Consider the following 22,447-nt stretch of genomic DNA (forward strand, 5'->3'; position numbering starts at 1 on the left):
CTCCTCTAGCGTCGTCCGTCCCAACCCACGCGCCACTTTGTCCCTGTGGCAGCCTTTGACTGGCTGAGCCGCCACCTTATCGCCTGTGTCCTCCATTCCTCCTGTGGACAGACCCTCACCTCTACCTCTGTGCCTCGTCTTTCCTACAGTCTCCCCGGCAGCCCGCTTGCCGCCGCGGCTGTCTACACCCCAGAGCGGCTGTAGCTGGGTGTGGTCTGCACTGGCGGTCATTCCCGGGTCCTCCAAGCCACTCTTCCCTTCTCACGCGGCTTCCTGGTGATCCTCACAGAGGCTCATTGTTTTCCATTCGAGGAGAGCTGGAGTTTGCTCTTAGGACACACAGATGCTTGTCCCTGGAGTACAACCCAGGAAGGCTGCCTTGCCAGCTGAGAAACTGTATTAACTGTAGAGCTATCACTGATTTTGATTTTTCTGACATTGTTGCCATTCCAGCTCCTGCTGGAGTAAATGTCTCACCGATTTTTGGAGGGGGACAGCGACGCTTCTGGAGAGAAGAAGCGGACACTCTCACAGGATTCTTTTCACTGTTGCTCCGGCTGCGCAGCATTTCCAAGCTCTGTGGGTCTAACCGGAGACTCGGAGGTGGGCTTCTCCGGTGGTTCTGAGGAGAGAAAATCCTGTTCGAATCTCAGACCTACGTTTTGGAATCGATCAGGCAGCCGTGCCCAGCGCTGCGCCCCTCCTGCAGGGGATGCAGTTGCCCACCTGGTCTGTCCCTTCCCTGCCCTTCGCTCCCCGCCATCTGGAACGGCTCCCGCTCTCGGAGGACAGTCCCGTTTCTGGAGAATACAGTTGCCGGGTGCCCTCTTAGAGCGGCTCTGTTCAGGTGCAAGTTCTCTTTTCGCAGCTTCCCCTTCTCAGGCCTTGACCCTGGCTCAGGCGAGAAGCCCCCCGTGTGTCGGGGCCACCGATGCTGAGGGCGCGGGACGCTTCCGTGAGCAGAGCAGCATCCGGCAGGGAAGCCAGAGCGGAGAGGGCAGGGGCTGGGGACACGTCTGAGCCCAGGCTCACTGTCCAGCGGCCGGTGTGCCTGGGTGTCCGCGTGCGCACACTGCGGGGACCAGGCTTGAGGACCACACAGCAGACGGTAAGTTTCTGTCTCTTCCATCCTGGGCTCTCCCAGGGGAACCTGAGCGCCTCCTGCCAGAAACCCCCATCCGCGGCCCCCGGGGGGATGTCCGTTGCCAGAGCGATGCTCAGAAACGGCTCTTGGGAAGGAGGTTCCTGGCAGAGGGAGGAGCCCCTGCTCCAGCTGCCCTGGGGACAGGCCCCAGCAGGGCAGTGGAGGCGGGCGCTGTTGGCAGATGTGTGGGTGCAGCGTCCGGGTCCCAAGTCTGAGTGGATGAGCCACTTGGCCTGCCGATGGTCCATGTTGTGCCCTATGTGTGTCCTGTGGTCCTCGCACGGTGCTTGCGACGGTGCCCATGTAATGACTTCATGAGTGATGAAGTGTTGTGCACGTGTGACTCTTCCTTCGTTATCGTGATGACGTGACCTTGAAAATGAATCCTTGAGGCTCCGAGAAGGGTCCATCGTGGACACATCTGTCCTTAAGCAGCCATTCTCCTCAGCCTCCTGTGAGATCCCTTTGCTTCCGCCACAGGCGACCACATGCCCTGTCCTCCCCACTTGGGGACACTGCCTCTGGGCTGCCACAGGACCTGTTCATTCTGAGAAAGAGGGCGCATCCCTCCCCCTTCTTTCCTACACCCCTACGTTTGGCTCAGGCCTCGCAATTCCAGGCAGGCACGTACAGCCCGGCTTCACCCAGAAAAGGAGCCCACAGGGACGAGAATGTGACAGGAAGCTTTGGGGGAGGGATAAAAGGAGTGACGTGAATTTGGGGTGCGGGGGCCTATGGCCATCACCCAGCCTGCCAGGCTTTCCTATCCCTGTTCTGCTCCTGGCTGCAGCTTGTAATCTTCTTTGTCCCCTTGGTTCCCAGGCAAGCACCCTAAGGCCAGCAGCTTTCAGAAAAAGCCAAGACTATCAGCTCGAGAAAGTTCCTCTCACCGTCCTGTCGTGAGAACTTTCATTATTGTTACTGTGTCGTGAGCTTCGACGTTGAACTTGCACACGAGAAGTCCTTGATCATGAATGGAAGTTGTACACGTGACTGTCTGCTCACAAACCCTGCAGTCCGGCTCCTGACCTGGACTGGACTTCTCATTCCTTTTGCTCCCATAGTGACATGTATTTTCAACAACTCTAAGGGCATCTGAACTGGAACTCTTAGGCGACGTGAGCTTTCTGAGGATGGAGAGCTCTGGGAACTGACGGACTCTTTCAATACGCAAACGTGTGTTCTTTCTGTAACAGAAAGGCCTTTGAACTGACAAATCTTGTACTTAACAAAGCATCTGCAGACCCCTAAGTCCACAAGCGACTCCGTGCTGTGGCTGGTGGTCTGGGAATCAAGGGATCGATTCTCAGTGCGCCTGGAATTGGGAGCCAAGCCTCTTGGCGAATTTATGATCATGCGCAGCCTGTTAGCTCCCCGTCCCCGCTAGACGGGACGCTTCGCTTGACTCTGCCGGTGGCTTTTGCTCAGGCACCTGCAGCAGCGATGCCCCCGGAGCCCATGCGCAAGCACCTCCCCGTGAGTCCGCACGGGGCTCCTGCCCAGCCGTTGAAATTGCGCTTGGAGCCCACTTTTTTTTTTTTTTTAAAGATTTTATTTATTTATTTGACAGAGAGAGGTCACAAGTAGGCAGAGAGACAGGCAGAGAGAGAGAGGAGGTAGCAGGCTCCCTGCTGAGCAGAGAGCCCGATGCGAGGCTCGATCCCAGGACCCTGAGATCACGACCCGAGCCGAAGGCAGCGGCTTAACCCACTGAGCCACCCAGGCGCCCACTTTGTCTAAGAGGTGTGATGTCTCCTTTCACAGCAACAAGTGGACTCTTGCATTCTTTGATTTTCTTAGGACCATGTGACTAACAGATAAAGAAATTCTGGGTTTGCACATAGCTTTATCTAACTTAAGGTTACTAACTGTGGTCCTTCCACTGACAAAAAGTAAAACTTTAAAGGAAAAGAGATGTTGTCTTTTTAATAACCTTGCTCTGGGAAAACCTGAGGAAAGTCTGGAAAAAATCTGCATTCAAGTAACAAAGTTTGATTTGGCAAAATCTAAGAAAAGACAACTGAGTGGAAACAATTGAGCAAAAGCTAAAAACAGCATTTCACAAGTCACAAATGGACAGGAAAGGTAAGAAAAGTCCTTGAACCTTACTCATAGCTTATTTGTAAATGAATTGTGATTTGAAATGCAAATCCCAGCCCTCCTCCTGCATCTCACACCAGCAGATCAGGGCTAAGCACCCATGAGGCCTGAGGCCACAGGGCTACGAGATGGCCTCTGACCACCCAATGTCTCCAACCCACGGGAGCTTCTATGAGGCGCCTGAAAGACTGCCCAGCACTTTGGTTCCTACACTCGCGCCCCAGGGAAAGTGTCCCCACCCGCTCACTCTCTGCCCCTTTCCTTGTAGAGCTGCCTTGTCAATGAAAATACATAAGCTCGGGGCACCTGGGTGGCTCAGTGGGTTAGGCCGCTGCCTTCGGCTCAGGTCATGATCTCAGGGTCCTGGGATCGAGTCCCGCGTTGGGCTCTCTGCTCAGCGGGGAGCCTGCTTCCTCCTCTCTCTCTCTGCCTGCCTCTCTGCCTACTTGTGATCTCTCTCTGTCAAATAAATGGATGGAATCTTTAAAAAAAAAAAAAAGAAAAGAAAAGAAAATACATAAGCTCACAAGGATTTTGACGGGCACTGTCGGGTCATCCTATCTTCTCGCCAGAAGGTCTGTTGTGGCAGATTCGTGTGGGGGTGCGGCACGGACCCCCACACCTGCTCTGTGTCCTCGCTCCCGGGACCACAACCGCGGAGGACTCCCCCCTGCACTGCAGCCCCTTCCTTAGCGCAGGGAGACCCAAAAGGGCTTCCGACCGGAGAGTTTCCGGCAGGCCACCAGAACAGGGCTTGCGGACCTCCCTGGGACACGAACGTCACAGGAACAGGACACCTGTCCGTCCGTCCGTCCGTCACTTGGGAGTTGCTCTCACCGCGGTCATGTGCTCAGCACGTACTGTCTGGGGCGTTGAACAGCATTCGACAGTGGACAGCCGTTCGGTGACGCTGTGGTTCGTCTTCTGAAGACCATGAGCTTTAGCACCAGACACAGTCACAGGCACAGTAGGTAACGTAAAACTGGGAAGCAGCAGCAGTAGCAGTAATAGTAATCCCAGCTTAATTTTTATTTCTAGATAGTGAATTAATGTGTTATGTAAAGCTCTGACTTCGGATTGAGCCCTTAAGTCACAACCAGTATCCTGAGCGTGAGTTCGCTCGTGCTTACGACAGATCTTCTGTGACTCACTGTACAGTGTGTACAACGGTCCACATTTCAGACACGAAACCAACGCTAGGGCTCAGGTGTCTGGGTAAAGGCGAGGGGCCGGTGGAGACTGGGAGCCCAGGATCCTACCTCCCGGGAGCGGACTCCAGCCACCGTGCGGTTCCACACTAGCCTGAAAGTCGGCTGGAGTCACAGGAACCCTACGCTGTCCCTCACCTCCGCGCTCACCGTCCTAGAGCTCCCACTGGGAGTTACGTGCCTATGGGATGGTGGCTTCTGCCAAGACATCATGCGATTTTTGCTTTGATCTGAAATAATCGAATCAAATGCAAATTATAGACAAATGTCAATGAACTCTTGGTTGAGGTTATAAGAAGTTGAGGGAATTAACTTTGACGACAACACACCCAGCAAATAGACTAGGAAGCTTGCGAATGAGGGAGCTCCGAAGGGAATTCCCTCAGAATGTGGAATTCTAGCTCTGACACCTCATTTTTTAGGCTCACTTAAAATGATGTTCATTTCTAATGGCCGGCGTTCTGTGCGAACTAAGAAAGCAGCAGGTGTGGGCTGGAAGACCAGAGTCCCACGTTTTCCATGTTTGTCTCTGTCCCTGTGGCTGCAAACACAGGGCCCCAGATTGTGGCGCCCCCGGCTAGGCGGCAGGACAGATGCAGAGAAGGGGAGAGAGTGGCCGACGGGCCGTGTCCCGGGAAGGCGGCTTCTGGAAGGTACCGTGTCCTGTCTGTATCGACAGTGTTCTGGCCAGAAGTGGGTCACACGGTTCACCTGCTGAGGCCATGGCCCCTGCACGCTCTGCAGCACCTCCTTTCTCCATGGCCTGGGCTTGCCCAGAACTGCAGAGACTCGGGAAAACTCTCAGTTCGCCAGCCGTCTGCACACAGACCTTGCCCGGTGAGGCCCGAACCCCAGGCTTCGGGAGGCTCCCCGCTTGGCACATCCCACCGCAGGGACTCCCTCAGCCCCGGCATATGTCATGGGGCTCTCCCACTCTTTCTTCTAGCCTAGTGTACCCTCCTGTTCAACGTCCCCACTTCAATCAGTGCGGTGGTCTGGTTGGGTTTTTGGTCTCCTGATCAGACCCGTGAAAATGGTAATATGACAGCAAGTAGTTAAGATCTCGGAACCCAATTCCAATAGCTCAGAAACTCCCAAACCACAACATATATTTATTTAAGCTTCCAGCCATTGTAGAATTTCACTGTTTCATGGACACAGATGCTAAAAAAAAAAAAAAAGTCAGCTACATGAGAAATGATAACCCCTCATTGTTTAATGATTCCATCTGTAAAATTCTTACCCTGGTTTCTATGCTGTTATTCCCCATGTCTTCCGGATGACTTGGAGATGCTGCATATTTTAACCAAAACAGAATATATTTACGTGTTTAAAAAGAACACAAATCTAAACCCATATATGACTGAAAAAATTAATGGTCTTATATTTTATTAATTGATATAAAGTTACAATACCAAAAAATAGCCACAAAAATTAATTACTGATTCCTTAGATATAATATTTTCAATCTCGTACCTACAACATTAAATTTTTTGAGCCACTGGAAACATGAACTTGCCTCACAAAAATGCTTCATGTTCTCAAGGGAATTCAGCATCTTAGCACGGACCCTATGAATCACTATTTTTAAAGTCGCACATGCTGTCATGACCCACGAAAATGAACCCCGGTGAGATCAATAACACACAGTGGGCGACCACGGGACAGTGTTGAACTAACAGTTTAAATGTAGACTGACCACATGCTGATTTAAAGTTGAAGTAGCAAATGTTTCTTTTTGCTGAAACAGCTTTTATTACCCTAAGACTCTACTGATTTTTCAGAAACAAAGCCGCTCCACACTGAACCCACCGGTCTTGGTTGCCGCCACACGGGACGTCGATGTTGGCCACGACGCGGTCCCTCTCGGCGCTCGTGTACACGGGCAGAGAGACGCACTCGTCGGGGGAGTACGGCCCGTAGGCGCCCTGCAGAGAGACAGACAATGATGAACTCAACACTCCCCAATGGTAAGAAGTAGTAGTTAATTCTGAAATGTTTTAAATAAGAACTAACGAGTTAACCCCACAGTCCAGCTGTGGTGAATCAACTGCCAGCCAGCTGTGCAGCATCCATGGTCCCTGAAACTTGAATTGGGAGCTTGGTGAAGACCATCCTACACATCCAAACCCTTCATCTCTAAATGTTTTCTTTTTCTTGATTTATTTTTAAATTATGTTTACTAACATGTAATGTATTATTTGCCCCAGGGGTACAGGTCTCTGAATCATTAGTCTTACACAGTTCACAGCACTCACCATAGAACATACGCTTCCCAATGCCCATCACCCAGCCACCCTATTCCTCCCCCAACCCCCCAGCAACTCTGTTTTATAAGACTGAGAGTCTCTTATGGTTTTTCTCCCTCCTGATCCCACCTTGTTTCATTTTTTCCTTCCTTGCCCCCCACAACCCCCCACGCTGCCTCTCAAATTCCTCATATCAGGGAGATCATATAATCATTGTCTTTCTCTGACTGACTTATTTCGCTCAGCATAATACCCTCTAGTTCCATCCATGTTGTTGCAAATGGCAAGATTTCATATCTGTTGATGGCTGCATAGTATTCCATTGTCTATATACACCACATCTTCTTTATCCATTCATCTGTTGATGGATATCTAGGTCCTTTCCATAGTTTGGCTATTGTGGACATTGCTGCTATAAACATTCGGGTGCACATGCCCCTTCGGATCACTACATTTGTATCTTTAGGGTAAATACCCAGTAGTGCAATTGCTGGGTGATAGGGTGGTTCTATTTGCAACTTTTTGAGGAACCTCCATGCTGTTTTCCAGAGAGGTTGCACCAGCTGGCATTCCCACCAACAGTGTAGGAGGGTTCCCCTTTCTCCGCATCTTTGCCAACACCTATCATTTCCTGACTTGTTAATTTTAGCCTTTCTGACTGGTGTGAGGTGGGGTCTCACTGTGGTTTTGATTTGTATTTCCCTGATGCCGAGTGATGTGGAGCACATTTTCATGTGTCTTTTGGCCGTCTGGATGTCTTCTTTGCAGAAATGTCTGTTCGTGTCCTCTGCCCATTTCTTGATTGGATTATTTGTTCTTTGGGTGTTGAGTTTGATAAGTTCTTTATAGATTTTGGATACTAGCCCTTTACCTGATATGTCATTTGTGAATATCTTCTCCCATTCAGTCAGTTGTCTTTTGGTTTTGTTGACTGTTTCCTTTGCTGTGCAAAACCTTTTGATCTTGATGAAGTCTTAATAGTTCATTTTTGCCCTTGCTTCCCTTGCCTTTGGCAATGTTACTAGGAAGAAGTTGCTGCAGCTGAGGTTGAAGAGGTTGCTGCTTCTGTTCTCAAGGATTTTGATGGTTTCCTGTCTCAGGTTGAGGTGTTTTGTCCATTTTGAGTCTATTTTTGTATGTGTATAAGGAAATGGCCCAGTTTCATTCTTCTGCATGTAGCTGTCCAATTTTCCCACACCATTTGTTGAAGAGACTGTCTTTTTTCCACTGGACGTTCTTTCCTGCTTTGTCAAAGATTAGTTGACCATAGAGTTGAGGGTCCATTCCTGGGCCCTCTATTCTGTTCTATTGACCTATGGGTCTGTTTTTGTGCCAGTACCATGCTGTCTTGATGATGACAGCTTTGTAATAGAGCTTGAAGTCCGGAATTGTGATGCCATCAACTTCAGCTTCCTTTTTCAACATTCCTTACTATTTGGGGTCTTTTCTGGTTCCATATACATTTTAAGATTATTTGTTCCATTTCTTTGAAAAAAAAATTGATGGTATTTTGATAGAGATTGTGTTAAGTGAGTAGATTGATTGAGGTAGCATAGACATTTTCATAATATTTGTTCTTCCAATCCATGAACGTGGAACATTTTTCATTTCTTTGTGTCTTCCTCAATTTCTTTCATGAGTACATTACAGTTTTACGAGTACAGGTTCTTTGCCTCTTTGGCTAGATTTACTCCTAGGTATCTTATGGTTTGGGGTGCAATTATAAATGGGATATAAATGTTGGTATATAGAAATGCAACTGGTTTCTGAGCACTGATTTTATACCCTGACACTTTACTGAATTCCTGTATGAGTTCTAGCAGTTTCAGAGCAGAGTCTTGGGTTTTCCACATAAAGTATCATATCACCTGCAAAGCGTTTGACTTCTTTGCCGATTTGGATACCTTTTATTTCTTTTGTTGTCTGGTGCCAAGGCTAGGACTTCTAGTACTATGTTGAACAGCAGTGGTGATAGTGGACATCCCTGCTGTGTTCCTGACCTTAGGGGAAAAGCTCTCAATTTTTCTCCATTGAGAATGATATTTGCTATTGAGTTTTTCATAGATGGCTTTGATGATATTGAGGTATGTACCCTTTGTCCGTACACTGCGAAGAGGATGCTGTATTTTGTCAAATGCTTTTGCAGCATCTACTGAGAGTATCATGTGGCTCTTGTTTTTTCTTTTATTAATGTATTGTATCACAGTGGTTGATTTGTGGATGTTGAACCAACCTTGCAGCCCAGGAATAAATCCCACTTGATCGTGGTGAATAATCCTTTTAATGTACTGTGGATCCTAATGGCTAGTATTTTGGTGAGAATTTTTCCATCCATGTTCATCAAGAATATTGGTCTGTAACTCTCCTTTTTGGTGGGGTCTTTGTCTGGTTTTGGGATCAAGGTAATGCTGGCTTCATAAAATGAGTTTGGAAGGTTTCCTTCCATTTCTATTTTTTGGAACAGTTTCAGGAGAATAGGAATTAAGACTTCTTTAAATGTTTGGTAGAATTCCCCTGGGAAGCCATCTGGCCCTGGGCTCTTGTTTGTTGGGAGATTTTTGATGACTGCTTCAATCTCCTTACTGGTTATGGGTCTGTTCAGGTTCTCTTTTTCTTCCTGTTTCAGTTGTGGTAGTTTATATGTCTCTAGAAATGTATCCATTTCTTCCAGATTGTCAAATTTGCTAGCATATAGTTGCTCATAATATGTTCTTATAATTGTTTGTATTTCTTTGGTGTTGGTTGTGACTTCTCTTTCATTCATGATTTTATTTATTTGGGTTCTTTCTCTTTTCTTTTGGTAAGTCTGGCCAGAGGCTTATCAATCTTATTCATTCTTTCAAAAAACCAGCTCCTAGTTTCATTGATTCTTTTTCTACTGCTCTTTTGGTTTCTATTTCATTGATTTCTGCTCTGATCGTTATGATTTCTCTTCTCCTCCTGGGCTTCAGCATTCTTTGTTGTTCCTCCCCCAGCTCCTTTAGGTGTAGGGTTAGGTTGTGTATTTGAGACCTTTCTTGTTTCTTGAGAAAGGTTTGTATTGCTATATACTTTCCTCTCACAACTGCCTTTGCTGTGCCCTGCAGATTTTGAACAATTGTGTTTTCATTCTCATTTCTTTCCATGAGTTTTTTTCAGTTCTTCTTTAATTTCCTGGTTGACCCATTCATTCTTTAGTAGGATGCTCTTTAGCCTCCATGTATTTGGGTTCTTTCCAAATTCCCTCTTGTGATTGAGTTCTAGTTTCAGAGCATTGTGGTCAAGCAGGGCTCACCCCTGCTTGGCCTCTGCAGCGCCGTCCCTCCGTGGAGCAGACTCTAAAAGTTCCGGTTTTGTGCTCCGCTGCTCCGCCGCTTGCCCGGAGCTGACCCCTTCCCCCACGGTCTATCTTTCCGTTGCTTCGGGTTCACGTCTCCGCATGTCCCGCCTTCTAGAAAGTGGTCGATTTTCTGTTCCTAGAATTGCTGCTCTTCCTCTCTACTATTTCCTGTTGAGTTTGTAGGTGTTTAGGATGGTTTGATACCTATCTAGCTGAACTCCTGGGATCTGATGTTGTTTCCTACTCCTCTGCCATCTTGCTTCCTCCTCCCAAATATTTTCTTTAAAATACAGTATTTTTGCTCTTTTATTTGCTATTATTGCAAATCAATATTAACAATAATTCCCTTGTTAGGCATGGAAGAGTGTATTTTGGAGAACACAAAAACAATCTCAGTGAAATACTTGCTTTAACGAATTTGTGTATTAAAGACCACCCTGAACAGGATCACACACTTTCATGCCGGTCTTCATATTTAACAGGTAAGACTGATGCTTGTATCAATATTCTTAAGTCACCACTTTACCAAAACTAGCTCCTTGGGGCACCTGGGTGGCTCAGTTGGTTAAGCCGCTGCTTTTTGCTCAGGTCACGATACCAGGGTCCTGGGATTGAGCCCTGCATCGGGCTCCCTGCTCAGCAGGGAGTCTGCTTCTCCCTCTCCCTCTGCTGCTCCCCCTGCTCATTCTCTCTCTCTCTCTCTATCTCTCAAATAAATAAAATCTGAAAAAAAAAAAAGAGCCAACTAGATGTTTGCTGCAGGCCTGCGTCTGTGCCCCATCACAAGGGAGATGGCAGCATTGGTCCTTACCTATCTGATTTTTCTTTCCCCCTTTTCAGCTTCAGGAAGCCTCAGCACAGGAAAGTCATTTGTTAGCTCAGAAAGAAAACCCCGCCAGAGCTCACTACTGAGAATCCCGAACTGTGGGAAGTGGGGAGGAATATCTAATAAATGAGGTAAGTAGTCACACGGCTTTGCTTCTCTGTCATTAACAGACTCTGCTGTTACTGGGGTCGTGGGTGATTCCACGATAATTGGGTCATCACATCAAACTGCAGCAAACATAAATTATGTGTGTAGAAAGTTACTACTGTTTCACTTAATTAGACAATTTGAAGATAACTTTTAGTGCTATGCAGAAATGAGGCAGAAGTTTCTACTTCTCTAACTCAACCGTCCCTGCTCAGTAACAGGGTTTTAGGATTTCCGTAATCATTGTTTGCTATTTTATAGGACCTTCCAGAGAAGTTGCTCTACATTTCTAAAACATTTTCTTTCAAATTTAACAATTAAAATAATTTTTGTTATGTCACGTCAGTTTCAAGCGCACGATCTAGTGGTTTGACAGTCCTACGTGCCACTCTGTGCTTGGCATACGAGTGGTCACTGTTACCAGCCTTCATTATTACACTATTACTGACCGTATTCCCTAGGCTGCACTTCTCATCTCCATGACTTTTCTTTTATAACTGGAATTTTGTGCCTCTGAATCCCCAGTTATATATTTTACCCATCTCCCTGCTCCTCTCTGCCAGCAACAATCAGTTTGTTCTCTATATTGACTGGTTTTTTGGTGTGTGTTTCTTCATTTGTTTTTTCGATGCCACAAATAAGTAATATTATCTAGGATTTGTCTGTCTCTGTCAGATTTAACTCATTTAGTCTAACACACTTAAGGTTCATCCAGGTTGTTGTAAATGATAGGATCTTCTCCTTTATTACAGCTGTATAATATTCTGGCGTGTGTGTGTGTGTGCATGCGCGCGCACGTACCTTCTCTTTTTTATCCACTCATCTATCGATAGACACTTATTGCTTACATTTCTTGGCTATTTTAAGTAATGTTGCAATAAACATATCTTTTCTAATTATTTTCATTTTCTTTGAGAAAATATCCAGTAGTGGAATTATTGGGTCATGGGGTAGCTCTATTTTTAATTTTATGAGGGAGCTCTACAGTGTTCTCCAGAGTGGCTGCCCCAGCTTGCATTCCCACCAATGGTGTAAGAGGCTTCCCCTTTCTCTGCATCTCGCCAACACTTGTTGTCTCTTCTTTGATTCCAGCAATTCTGATGGCTGTGAGGTCATCTCTCATTAAGCTTTTGATCTGTATTTCCCTGATTTGTCATGTTGAGCATCTTTCCATGTGTCTGTTGGTCTGTTGTGGTCTGTTGGTCATCTGCATGTCTTCTTCAAAGAAATTTCTATTTACATCCCCTGCCTTAATTTTTGGTTCTATGGAAAAATATGAGGGTTATTTTGCTAAGAATTTTATTGAATCTGCATTGTTTGGGGGTACTATGGACACCTTAACAATACCCGAGCTTTGAATCCAGAAGCATGGTACATTACTACGTTTGTGTTTTTTCTTTTTTTTTTTTTTCCAATTTATTTATTTTCAGAAAAACAGTATTCATTATTTTTTTCACCACACCCAGTGCTCCATGCAAGCTGTGCCCTCTATAATACCCACCACCTGGTACCCCAACCTCCCACCCCCCCGCCACTTCAAACCCCTCAGATTGTTTTTCAGAGTCCATAGTCTCTCATGGTTCATCTCCCCTTCCAATTTACCCAAAAGCACATACCCTCCCCAATGTCCATAACCCTTCCCCCCTTCTCCCAACCCCCCTCCCCCCAGCAACCCACAGTTTGTTTCGTGAGATTAAGAGTCACTTATGGTTTGTCTCCCTCCCTATCCCATCTTGTTTCATGGATTCTTCTCCTACCCACTTAAGCCCCCATGTTGCATCACCACTCCCTCATATCAGGGAGATCATATGATAGTTGTCTTTCTCCGCTTGACTTATTTCGCTAAGCATGATACGCTCTAGTTCCATCCATGTTGTCGCAAATGGCAAGATTTCGTTTCTTTTGATGGCTGCATAGTATTCCATTGTGTATATATACCACATCTTCTTGATCCATTCATCTGTTGATGGACATCTAGGTTCTTTCCATAGTTTGGCTATTGTGGACATTGCTGCTATAAACATTCGGGTGCACGTGCCCCTTTGGATCACTACGTTTGTGTTTTTAATTTCTTTCTTCAGTGCTTTACAGTTTTTAGACGACAAGTCTTTAACCTCCTCTGGCACATTTCTTCCTACGTATTTTATACATTTTGGTGCAGTAGTAAATGGGACTGTTTTTTTCTCTGCTACTTAGTTATTGGTCCATAGAAATGCAACAACTTTCTGTATACTAATTTTGTATCCTGCAACTTTACTGCATCCATTTATTACTTCTAATAATTTTTTGGTGGAGTATTAGGATTTTGTACATATAGTGTCATGTCATTTGCCAACAGTTAGTTTTATTTCTTTACCAATTTTGGATGCCTTTTATTTCTTGTCTGATCACTGTGGCTAAGACTTCCCATGCTGTACACAAGTGGCAAGAGTGGACTTGTATTGTTCCCACCACCGAGTATGATGTTAGCTGCGGGTTTATCATTTATGGCCTTCATCATGTTGAGGTGTGTTCCTTGTAAACATACTATGGAGTGTTTTCATCGTGAATGGATGTTTACTTTTTGTCAAATGATTTTTCTGCATCTGTTCAGATGATCTTTTGGTTCATATCTTTCATTTTGTTAATGTGATCTATCCCACTGACTGATGTGGGAATGTGGAACCCTTGCATTCCTGAGTTAAATCCCATTCGATTGTGGTGAATGATCCCTTTAATGGATTGTTCAATTTGGTATGTTAATAATTTTGTTGAGGATTTTAATGTCTATGTTCATTGGAGATACTGGCTTACAGTTCTCTCTCTCGCTCTTTTTTTTTTTTTTTTTTGTAGTGATTTGCCTGATTTTGGTATCAGGGTAATGATGACCTTGTAGAAATAATTTTGAAACTTCCTTCTTCTTCTATTTTTTGGAATAATTTCAGGAAAATAGGTGTTAACTCTTCCTTAAATGTTTGATAGAATCCACGCATGAAGCCATCTAGTCGTGGACTTTTTTTTTTCTTTTTTTTTTTTAAGATTTTATTTATTTGACAGGAGAGAGAGAGTGTATGTGAGCACACAAGCAGGGGGAGTGGGAGAGGGAGAAGCAGACCCCAGCTGAGCAGGGAGCCCAAAGCAGGACTCGATTCCAGGATCCTGGGGGATCATGACCTGAGCTGAAGGCAGAAGCTTAACCCAGTGAGCCACCCTAGTGACCCTGGTCCTGGACTTTATCTTGTTGGGAGTTGTTGAACTGCCAGTTCAATTTCACTATTACTAACAGGTCTGGTCATATTTTCTACTTGTAGGTTCTACTTTTAGGACTTACTTCTAGGTCCAATTTTCCCGCATGTCATTTTCTTGAGTATCTTAAAATCCTTTGTATTTCTGTGCTATTGGTTGTTACTTGTGTTTCCTTCCAGATTTGAGCCTTTTTTTTTTTTTCTTGGTAAATCTGGCTAAATCATTTTGTTTATCTTTCAAAGAACCGACTCTGCATTTCATTGATCTTTTCTACTGTTTTACTTTTTCAAGTATCTATTTCATTTATATCCTCTGTATCTTTATTATTTTCTTCCTTCTACTAACTTTGGGCTTTTTCTAGTTCCCTTAGATGTAGGGTTAGGTTGTTTGCAATTTTCTTTCTTCTCGAAAGGCAGATCTATATCTCAATGAACCTTCCTCTGAGAACTGCTTTTGCTGCCTGCCCAAGATTCTGGAATATCGTGTCTTCATTTTCTTACAGCTCTGGGCATTCTCTGATTCCTTTTTGGTTCTTTGGGACCTACTGGTTACTAAGTAGCGAGCTGTCCAGCCTCCACAAGCTCATTTTACCCAGTTTTTTTTTTTTAAACTTATAAATTATTTCTAGTTTCATAACCTTGTGGTCAGAAAAGATGCTTGGCATGACTTCATTGTTTAATTTCTTGAGACTTATTTTATGGCCTAACATGTGATCCATCTTGGAGAATGTTCCATGGGCATTTGGAGTGAAAATGTGAACTATGCTGATTTTTAATGCAGTGTTCTGTGTCTATCTGCTAAGTCCTGGGACTCTCCGGGGCAGCTGGCTGGCCAGGGCCTCCATGCCTGGCTCCCATCTATGCCAGCAAGGTGAAGGGGGTCACCCGTCCTTGTGACCTCAGATGGTGCCCCTGCAACTCTTCCAGGCTGGTTCTCTTCCAACTGTTCTTGATTAAGCTGTCCTTTTTCCTGTGCCTCAGGGGTGTCTGGGGCTGGCGTGGGCCACGTGCCTGAAGCAGCAAGCGGGCCAGGGTGCACAGGTCCTGGGCCATCTGTACCATCGGGATGGAGGGGACCATAACCGGTGGTACCTGCCTACTCCATTCCCAATCCACAAGAGTGCCACAGGCCCTCCCGTAGTCGGACACACACTCTGGGCCTGGGTCCTGGGAACTGCAGCTGCCCTCTGAAACCACAGCTTCTGTTTCTGGGCGCCAGGGTGGACGCATCTGCTCAGAGGCCCTCAGGGCTGTCCCTCCGGCTGCAGATGGCAGTGGCGGGATGGGGCTTGTTTTGTTACTTTTTTTGTTTTGTTTTACTGTTCTCTCCGTGACCCCTCTGTCCTTTGCTGTGTAGAGGCCATTCAGCTGGTCCTGTTCTTATGCGCTTTCAAAATAGATTTGATCCTTAGCATGTAGTAAAGGTGATCTCCCTTCTCCCTGTTAAAAGCGCTGTTAGGAATTGGTGGATTTAAACATCCTTGGTGTGCTTCAAACGCAGTCATCATCTTACTGCTACTTAAATTGTCCATCTTGGCTCAGGGTGAACTCCTAAATTGGCTTTTGAGTGTTTATTTATTTATTTTTATATGTCTCAAGTCATCTTAAGTAGCTTTCATGCTTTCTCGTATGTGTTACAAGGTCGTCTTGTACATTTCCTGCCTCAATAATCAAGTTAGTCATTCTGAGGATCTGTGATCCTTTAAAGAGAAACGGTATCAGGGTTTGTAATCTGGGTGTGGCGAATGATCGCTCATGCTCGGTCTCGGACAAGTCTGTGACTGGAGCTTAGAAGCATGGATTTGCTGAAGAAAAATATCACCAGTTCATAGTACTTCCAATTCACATTTTGGATTAATGTGTTGACTGAACTTACATAATTTTATTCAACTGATAGATTACTTCTCGGAGTTGAAGTGAGACTTACAGGAGAAGTTAGACTCGTTCTAGAATTTGACAAATGGAGACTCAGAAACCCAGACTCAGATTGCCATTCGCTGTGGTGATCTGGTTGGCGAGCAGCAAGCAGCCAGACACAGGCCAGCTGGAGGAAGAGTCAGGCAAGTACAAATATGACGCCGAAAGCCCGTGTCCCCCGGCTACTTGCAGGAGAGCGCAGGCTCTCTGCTACGAGAAGGGATGGCAGAGCCGGCAGCCGGCGACAACACACAGCCACAAACCAAGAAAATAACAAAATGAAATACCAGAAAATAGGTTGACTATGTTCTATGTATTTCGCAAAGATGTTTTATTAGCTTTTTTTTTTCTTGAAGATTTTATTTTTAAGTAATCCGCACACCCAACGTGGGGCTCGAACCCACAACCCTGAGGTCAAGAGCGGCAGCTCTTCCACCGGAGCCAGCCGGGTGGCCCTGCTGTATTTTTCTCATTAGTTTACGCACAGAGTCCGACTAACTTATTCTAACACATCAGGGTTTTGTTTTTGTTTTAAGAAAAGGAGCTATTAGGAAATCAGAGTTTTAATGCACACAAAAGTGACACAATTTAGCAATGCAACTCCAGAAAAATGAAATCTCTCGGAACAGCAAACAACCACTTGCCAGCAATGAGTGTTCTGAACAGGGCTGTTCGGTCAAGAATGTCGGCGGCCATGCACACCGCGTCAGGAGAGATACCGGGCTCATCGTTTTCAGTGACATAACGCTAATGACACGCTTCCATCCTAAGTGTCTGGGGGACAAAAGCCACAGAGGAAATGTGTTCATAGTCACTGTTCTTAAACCGGAGTGCGTACAAGGCTGAGCTGTAGGCATAGGTCTTCTGATACTTTGATATGAAAATATTATCACCATGTGTAACGTAAAGATTGTTTTTGTGAGTGGCTTGTGGAACCCCTTGTTACCCTCGTTGCCCTAGGGATGGGATGGATTCTGAATGAGAACTGTCTGCCATGGTGCCTGTGGGCAGGTCTAGGCCTAGGGGTTCCAGAGGCAGACAAACTTAGGCAGCATTTTTACTGGAAACACGGAACAGAAGCCGAGTGACTTCCTGTGCAATGTCAGAACAGGGCGCCCCCTCCCACAGTCGACCTCCTCCAGCCAGGCTTCCCAAACCACTCCATCAGACGGCAGCTCTAAGGGAAGAGTGGGGTGCAGGTCCGTGAAAACCTGTGGGTGAGGGTCCCTGTGGGACTACTCAGAATGGGTGATGTGGCGCTTTCTTCAGCAAAACAGAGATCCCCCTGCCACTGTAGCACACCCGCAGGCCTGGTGGGACCAACTGGACACTGCGTGGGCCAGCCATCCTCCAAAACCAGGCTGAGCTCCGAAAACCAAGCTCCTGCTCTCAGTTCTTAGAGGCTCCCCCTGGCCAGAGTGCTGGGAACGACCTGGTCTGGGCTTGCCTTCTCTACCGACACTGTGCCACGGCTGCAGGGGCACATGTGTCCACCCCATGTTGTGCTCACAAGCACGGCTACCTCATGTCCCCAACACAGCATGATCACAGTATCCCTGACTCTGTTCCCTGTGCTGCACTTTCTGTCATTCCCTAACCTGTCCACTCCCCAGGCCCCTGCCCTCCGGCAACCCACCACGTGCTCGCTGTGTTTTCTGGATCTGTTTCTGGGTTTTGTTCATTTGTATCTTTGATTTGTTAGAGTCTACATCTGCGTGAGACCATTCGGCATGTGTCTCTCTGACGTATTTAAACTAGCAGAACCCCTCTAGGTCCACCCATGTTGTCACAATTGGCAGGATCGTGTCCTTTTTCGTGGCTGAGTGACACCATTGTCTCTAGAGACAACATCTCTGTTCACACACCTCTGGAAGAGCACGCGGCTGCGTGTGTGTTTCTCACATTGGTGCTTTCATCTTCTTTGGGTAAATGCCCAGTAGTGCGGCTGCTCGGTCACAAGGGAGTTCCCTGTTTGTAATTTCTGAAGCGCCTCCACACTGTCTCCCACAGGGGCCACTGACATTTTCACCCACGGCGCATGGGACTTTCTCCACAGCCCCCCCGACACTTGCTGCTTCTCAGGGTTTTGATCATGCCCATCCCGTCAGGTGCGCAGGGATATCTCGTTGTGGTCCCTGGTGAAATGCGACGGATTTCTGTGGACTGATTTTGTACTCTGCAGTTTACCGAATCTGTGGACCCGCTCTAGTAGTCCTTCAGTGGGGTCTTGCGGGTTTCCTACATACAGCATCGTGTCAGAACCTGCAAACCGGGAGGATTCGACGGATTCCTTACTCATCCGGGTGCATTCTGCTCCCTTCTGTCGGCTGACTTTGGAGGCTAGAACTGCTGGCTCTCGGTCGAGTAACAGTAGTGAGAGTGCAAGTCGTGGTCCCTGAGGAGAGCTCCCAGTTTCTCCCCATTGAGGATGGGGCGCACAGTCCATTTTTCATACAAGGCCTTCATCATGTGGAGCTCTGTGCCCTCTGAGTGTCCTTGTTGAGGGTTTTTATCACAAGTGGATGTTGTCCTTTGTCAAATGCTTTCTCTCTACCTACTGAAATACTTTTAATAACCTTATTCTCTTATTGATGTGATGGGTCACACCGACTGATCTGCAGTACTGACCCACCCTCGCACCCTCCAGATTGTGGTGAATGACTTCTAGGATGTGGTGTTGGATTCAGTTTGCTAATATCTTGTTAAGGTTTCTGCATCCACAGTCATGAGAGATACTGGCCTGTAGTTCTCTTTTTTGTAATATCGTTGTCTGGCTTTGGTATCTGTGTGATACTGGCCTCAGAACGAATTGGGACATCTTTCCTCCTCTTCTTTAAATGTTTAGTGGAATTCACCATTGAAACCACCTGGCCCTGGACTCTTGTTTCTGGGACTCTTCTGATAACTGACTCCATTTCTTGCTGGTCCGCAGTCTGTTCAGATTTTCACTTTCTTCCTGTTTCAGTTTTGGTAGGTTATGTGTTTCCAGAAATTTTATCTATTTCATCCAGATTGTCTGATTGGTTGGTGTGTAAATTTTTGCAATATAATCATATAATTGTATATTTTTTGTGCTGGTGTTATTTCTCCTCTCTCATTTGTAATTTTATTAACTTGCATTTTCTGTATCTCCCTCTCTTTTTATGACTCTCGTAGAGATTAATACATTTGGTTAATCTTTCTAAGAACCATCTTTTCATTTCACTCATCTGTTTGTTTTGTTTTGTTCCTTTGTTTTTTAGCTTCTATATCATCTATTCCTGCTTCAATTTTTATTATTTCCATTCTTCGCCTGATTTTGGATTTTGTTTCTTCTATCTCTATCTCCTTTAGGTGCAAAGTAAGTTATTCATTTGAAATTTTTCTTGTTTCCTGAGTTAGATGGGGTGGGCATCCATTTCCATCATAGAACCTCTATTTCTGCATTCCAAAAAATTTGGACTACTGTGTATCCTTTATCTAAATTTTGATATCATATTAATTACAATATAGTTAACATACAGTATTACATTAATATCAGGCGTAGGATATAGTGTTCAGCATTTCTTTTTTTTTTTAATTTTTTATTATGGTAGTTACCACATAGTACATCATTAGTTTTCGATAGTGTTCCAATATTCACTGTTTACATATAACCCCTAGTGGACTGTGCAATCTGTGCCCTCCTTAATACCCACCCCCATACCCTCCAAAACCCTTTGTTTCTCAGAGTCCACAGTCTCTCATGGTTCATCTCCCGCCTTCAATTTCCCTGAAAACCCTTCTCCTCTCCATCTCCTAATGTCCTCCATGTTATTTCTTGTGTTCCACAAGTAAGTGAAACCATATGATAATTGACTCTCTCTGCTTGACTTATTTCACTCAGCATAATCTCCTCCAGTCTGTCCATTTTGATACAGAAGTTGGGTATTCATCCTTTCTGATGGAGGCATAATACTCCATTGTATATACGGACCACATCTTCCTAATCCATTCATCTGTTGAAGGGCATCTTGGTTCTTTCCACAGTCGGGCGACCGTGGCCATTGCTGCTATGAACACTGGGGTACAGATGGTCCTTCTTTTCACTACATCTGTATCTTTGGGGTAAATACCCAGTAGTGCAATTGTAGGGTCATAGGGCAGCTCTATTTTTAATTTCGTAAGGAATCTCCACTCTGTTTTCCAGAGTACCAACTTGCATTCCCACCAACAGTGGAAGAGGGTTCCCCTTTCTCCACATCCTCTCCAACACTTGTTGTTTAAGGTCTTGTTGATTTTTGGCCATTCTGACTGGTGTAAGGTGGTGTCTCAATGTGGTTTTGATTTGAATCTCCCTGATGGCTAACGATGATGGACATTGTTTCACATGTCTCTTAGCCATTTTTATGTCTTCTTTGGAGAAGTGTCTGTTTATGTCTTCTGCCCATTTTTTGACGTGATTATCTGTTTGGTGTGTGTTGAGTTTGAGGAGTTCTTTATAGATCTTGGATATCAGCCCTTTGTCTGTAGTGTCACTTGCAAATATCTTCTCCCATTCCGTGGGCAGCTCTTTGTTTTGTTGACTGTTTCCTTTGCTGTGCAGAAGCTTTGATCTTGATGAAGTCCCAAAAGTTCATTTGCGCTTTTGTTTCCTTGGCCCTTGGAGACATGTCCTGAAAGAAGGTGAGGTGGCGGATGTCAAAGAGGTTACTACCTATGTTCTCTAGGATTCTGACGGATTCCTGCCTCGTGTTGAGGTCTTTTATCCATTTTGAGTTTATCTTTTTGTCTGGTGTAAGAGAATGGTTGAGTTTCATTCTTCTACACACAGCTGTCCCAATATTCCCAGCACCATTTATTGAATAGAGTGTCTTTTCCTCACTGGATATTCTTCCTGCTTTGTCAAAGATTATTTGACCATGGAGCCCCTATCTGGGCTCTCTACTCTGTTCTACCGGTCTATATGTGTCTCTTTTTGTGCCAGCCATGCTGTCTTGGTGATCACAGCTTTGTAGTAAAGCTTGAAATCGGGCAACGTGATGCCCCCAGCTTTGTTTTTCTTTTTCAACATTTCCTTGGCAATTCGGGGTCTCTTCTGGTTCCATACAAATTTTAAGATTGTTTGTTCCAGCACTTTGAAAAATGCCGGTGAAATTTTGGTCGGGATGGCAGTGAAAATATAGATTGCTCTGGGAAGTATAGGCATTTTAACAACGTTTAGTGTTCTGATGCACGAGCATGGAATGCTTTTCCATCTTTTTGCATCTTCTTCAATTTCTTTCATGAGTGTTCTGTAGTTCCTCGAGTACAGATCCTTTACCTCTTTGGTTGGGCTTATTCCCAGGTATCTTATGGGTTTTGGTGTTACAGGAAAATGGAATTGATTCTCTAATTTCCCTTCCTGTATTTCATTGTTGGTGTATAAGAAAGCCACTATTTCTGTACACTGATTTAGTATCCTGCCGCATTACTGAATTGCTTTATGAGTTCTAGTAATTTGGGGGTGGAGTCTTTTGGGTTTTCCATATAAAGTATCATGTCATCTGCGACGAGAGAGAATTTGACTTCTTCTTTGCCAGTCTGAATGTCTTTTACTTCTTTTTGTTGTCTGATTGCTGTTGCCAGGACTTCTAATACTATGTTGAACAAGAGTGGTTGACAGTGGGCATCCTTCTCATGTTCCTGATCTCAAAAGTAAATATCGTTCTCAATGAGGAAAAACTGACAGCCTTCCCTTTGAGATCAGGAATTCGACTTTCTGCCCTATTAATTATGATGTATTATAGTGTGGTTCTCCTCAGGTTCATCTTGTTTTGATCTCTCTGTGCTTCCTGGACCTGAATGTCTGTTTCCCTTCCCAGGTTAGAGAAGTTTTCCATCACTATTTCTGTACATCAGTTTTCTGCCCCTTTGTCTTGTTATTCTCCTTCTGGGGCCCCTATAATATGAACATTTGTTTGCTGGATGTTGTCCATGATTTCTCTAACCTCATTTTTAAAAATACTTTTTCCTTTTTACTGTTCAGCATTCACCCCGCCTTATAAATCACCAATCCTTTCTTCTGTGTCTTCTGGCCTGTGGCTTCACTCTAGGGTGTCTCTGTCGACGCTGTCACTGAGAGCCTCCACTTAGTCTGGTGGGATTTTTTAATGGTCATTACTTTAAACCCCGTATCAGATGTATTGTTTTCCTCGGTTTCATTCATTTCTCATTGTGGGGTTATGTCTTTTCCTTTGCGTTGGAACACATTGTGCCAGACCTTCCGTGTGTCTCTGAATTAGGCGACAGCTGAACTTAGGAGAGCGGGCCTAGACTTAGTCGTCTAGGCCTGTCTGAGAGTGGATTGTGAGTG

General features: G+C 45.3%; 1 protein-coding gene across 6 annotated transcripts in view; it reads right to left on the reverse strand.

The window, feature by feature from the left end:
* Positions 1–5,812: 5,812 nt before the first annotated feature.
* The window catches only part of DYNC2H1 (dynein cytoplasmic 2 heavy chain 1), a 274,182-nt gene continuing 257,547 nt past the window's right edge, over positions 5,813–22,447 (reverse strand). For 5 of the 6 annotated variants that reach the window (XM_044257764.1, XM_044257766.1, XM_044257765.1 and 2 more), the window contains one exon: positions 5,813–6,380. In XM_044257764.1, coding sequence (XP_044113699.1) covers positions 6,222–6,380 — 159 coding nt within the window. In that variant the 3' untranslated portion in view covers positions 5,813–6,221. Of the gene's footprint in view, positions 6,381–16,580; positions 16,909–22,447 lie in introns of those variants that run through there. The other variant, XM_044257767.1, reaches the window with a different exon arrangement.

Source organism: Neovison vison, chromosome 7 (assembly GCF_020171115.1).
Source record: "Neovison vison isolate M4711 chromosome 7, ASM_NN_V1, whole genome shotgun sequence".
In the NCBI taxonomy this organism is placed as follows: domain Eukaryota; kingdom Metazoa; phylum Chordata; class Mammalia; order Carnivora; family Mustelidae; genus Neogale; species Neogale vison.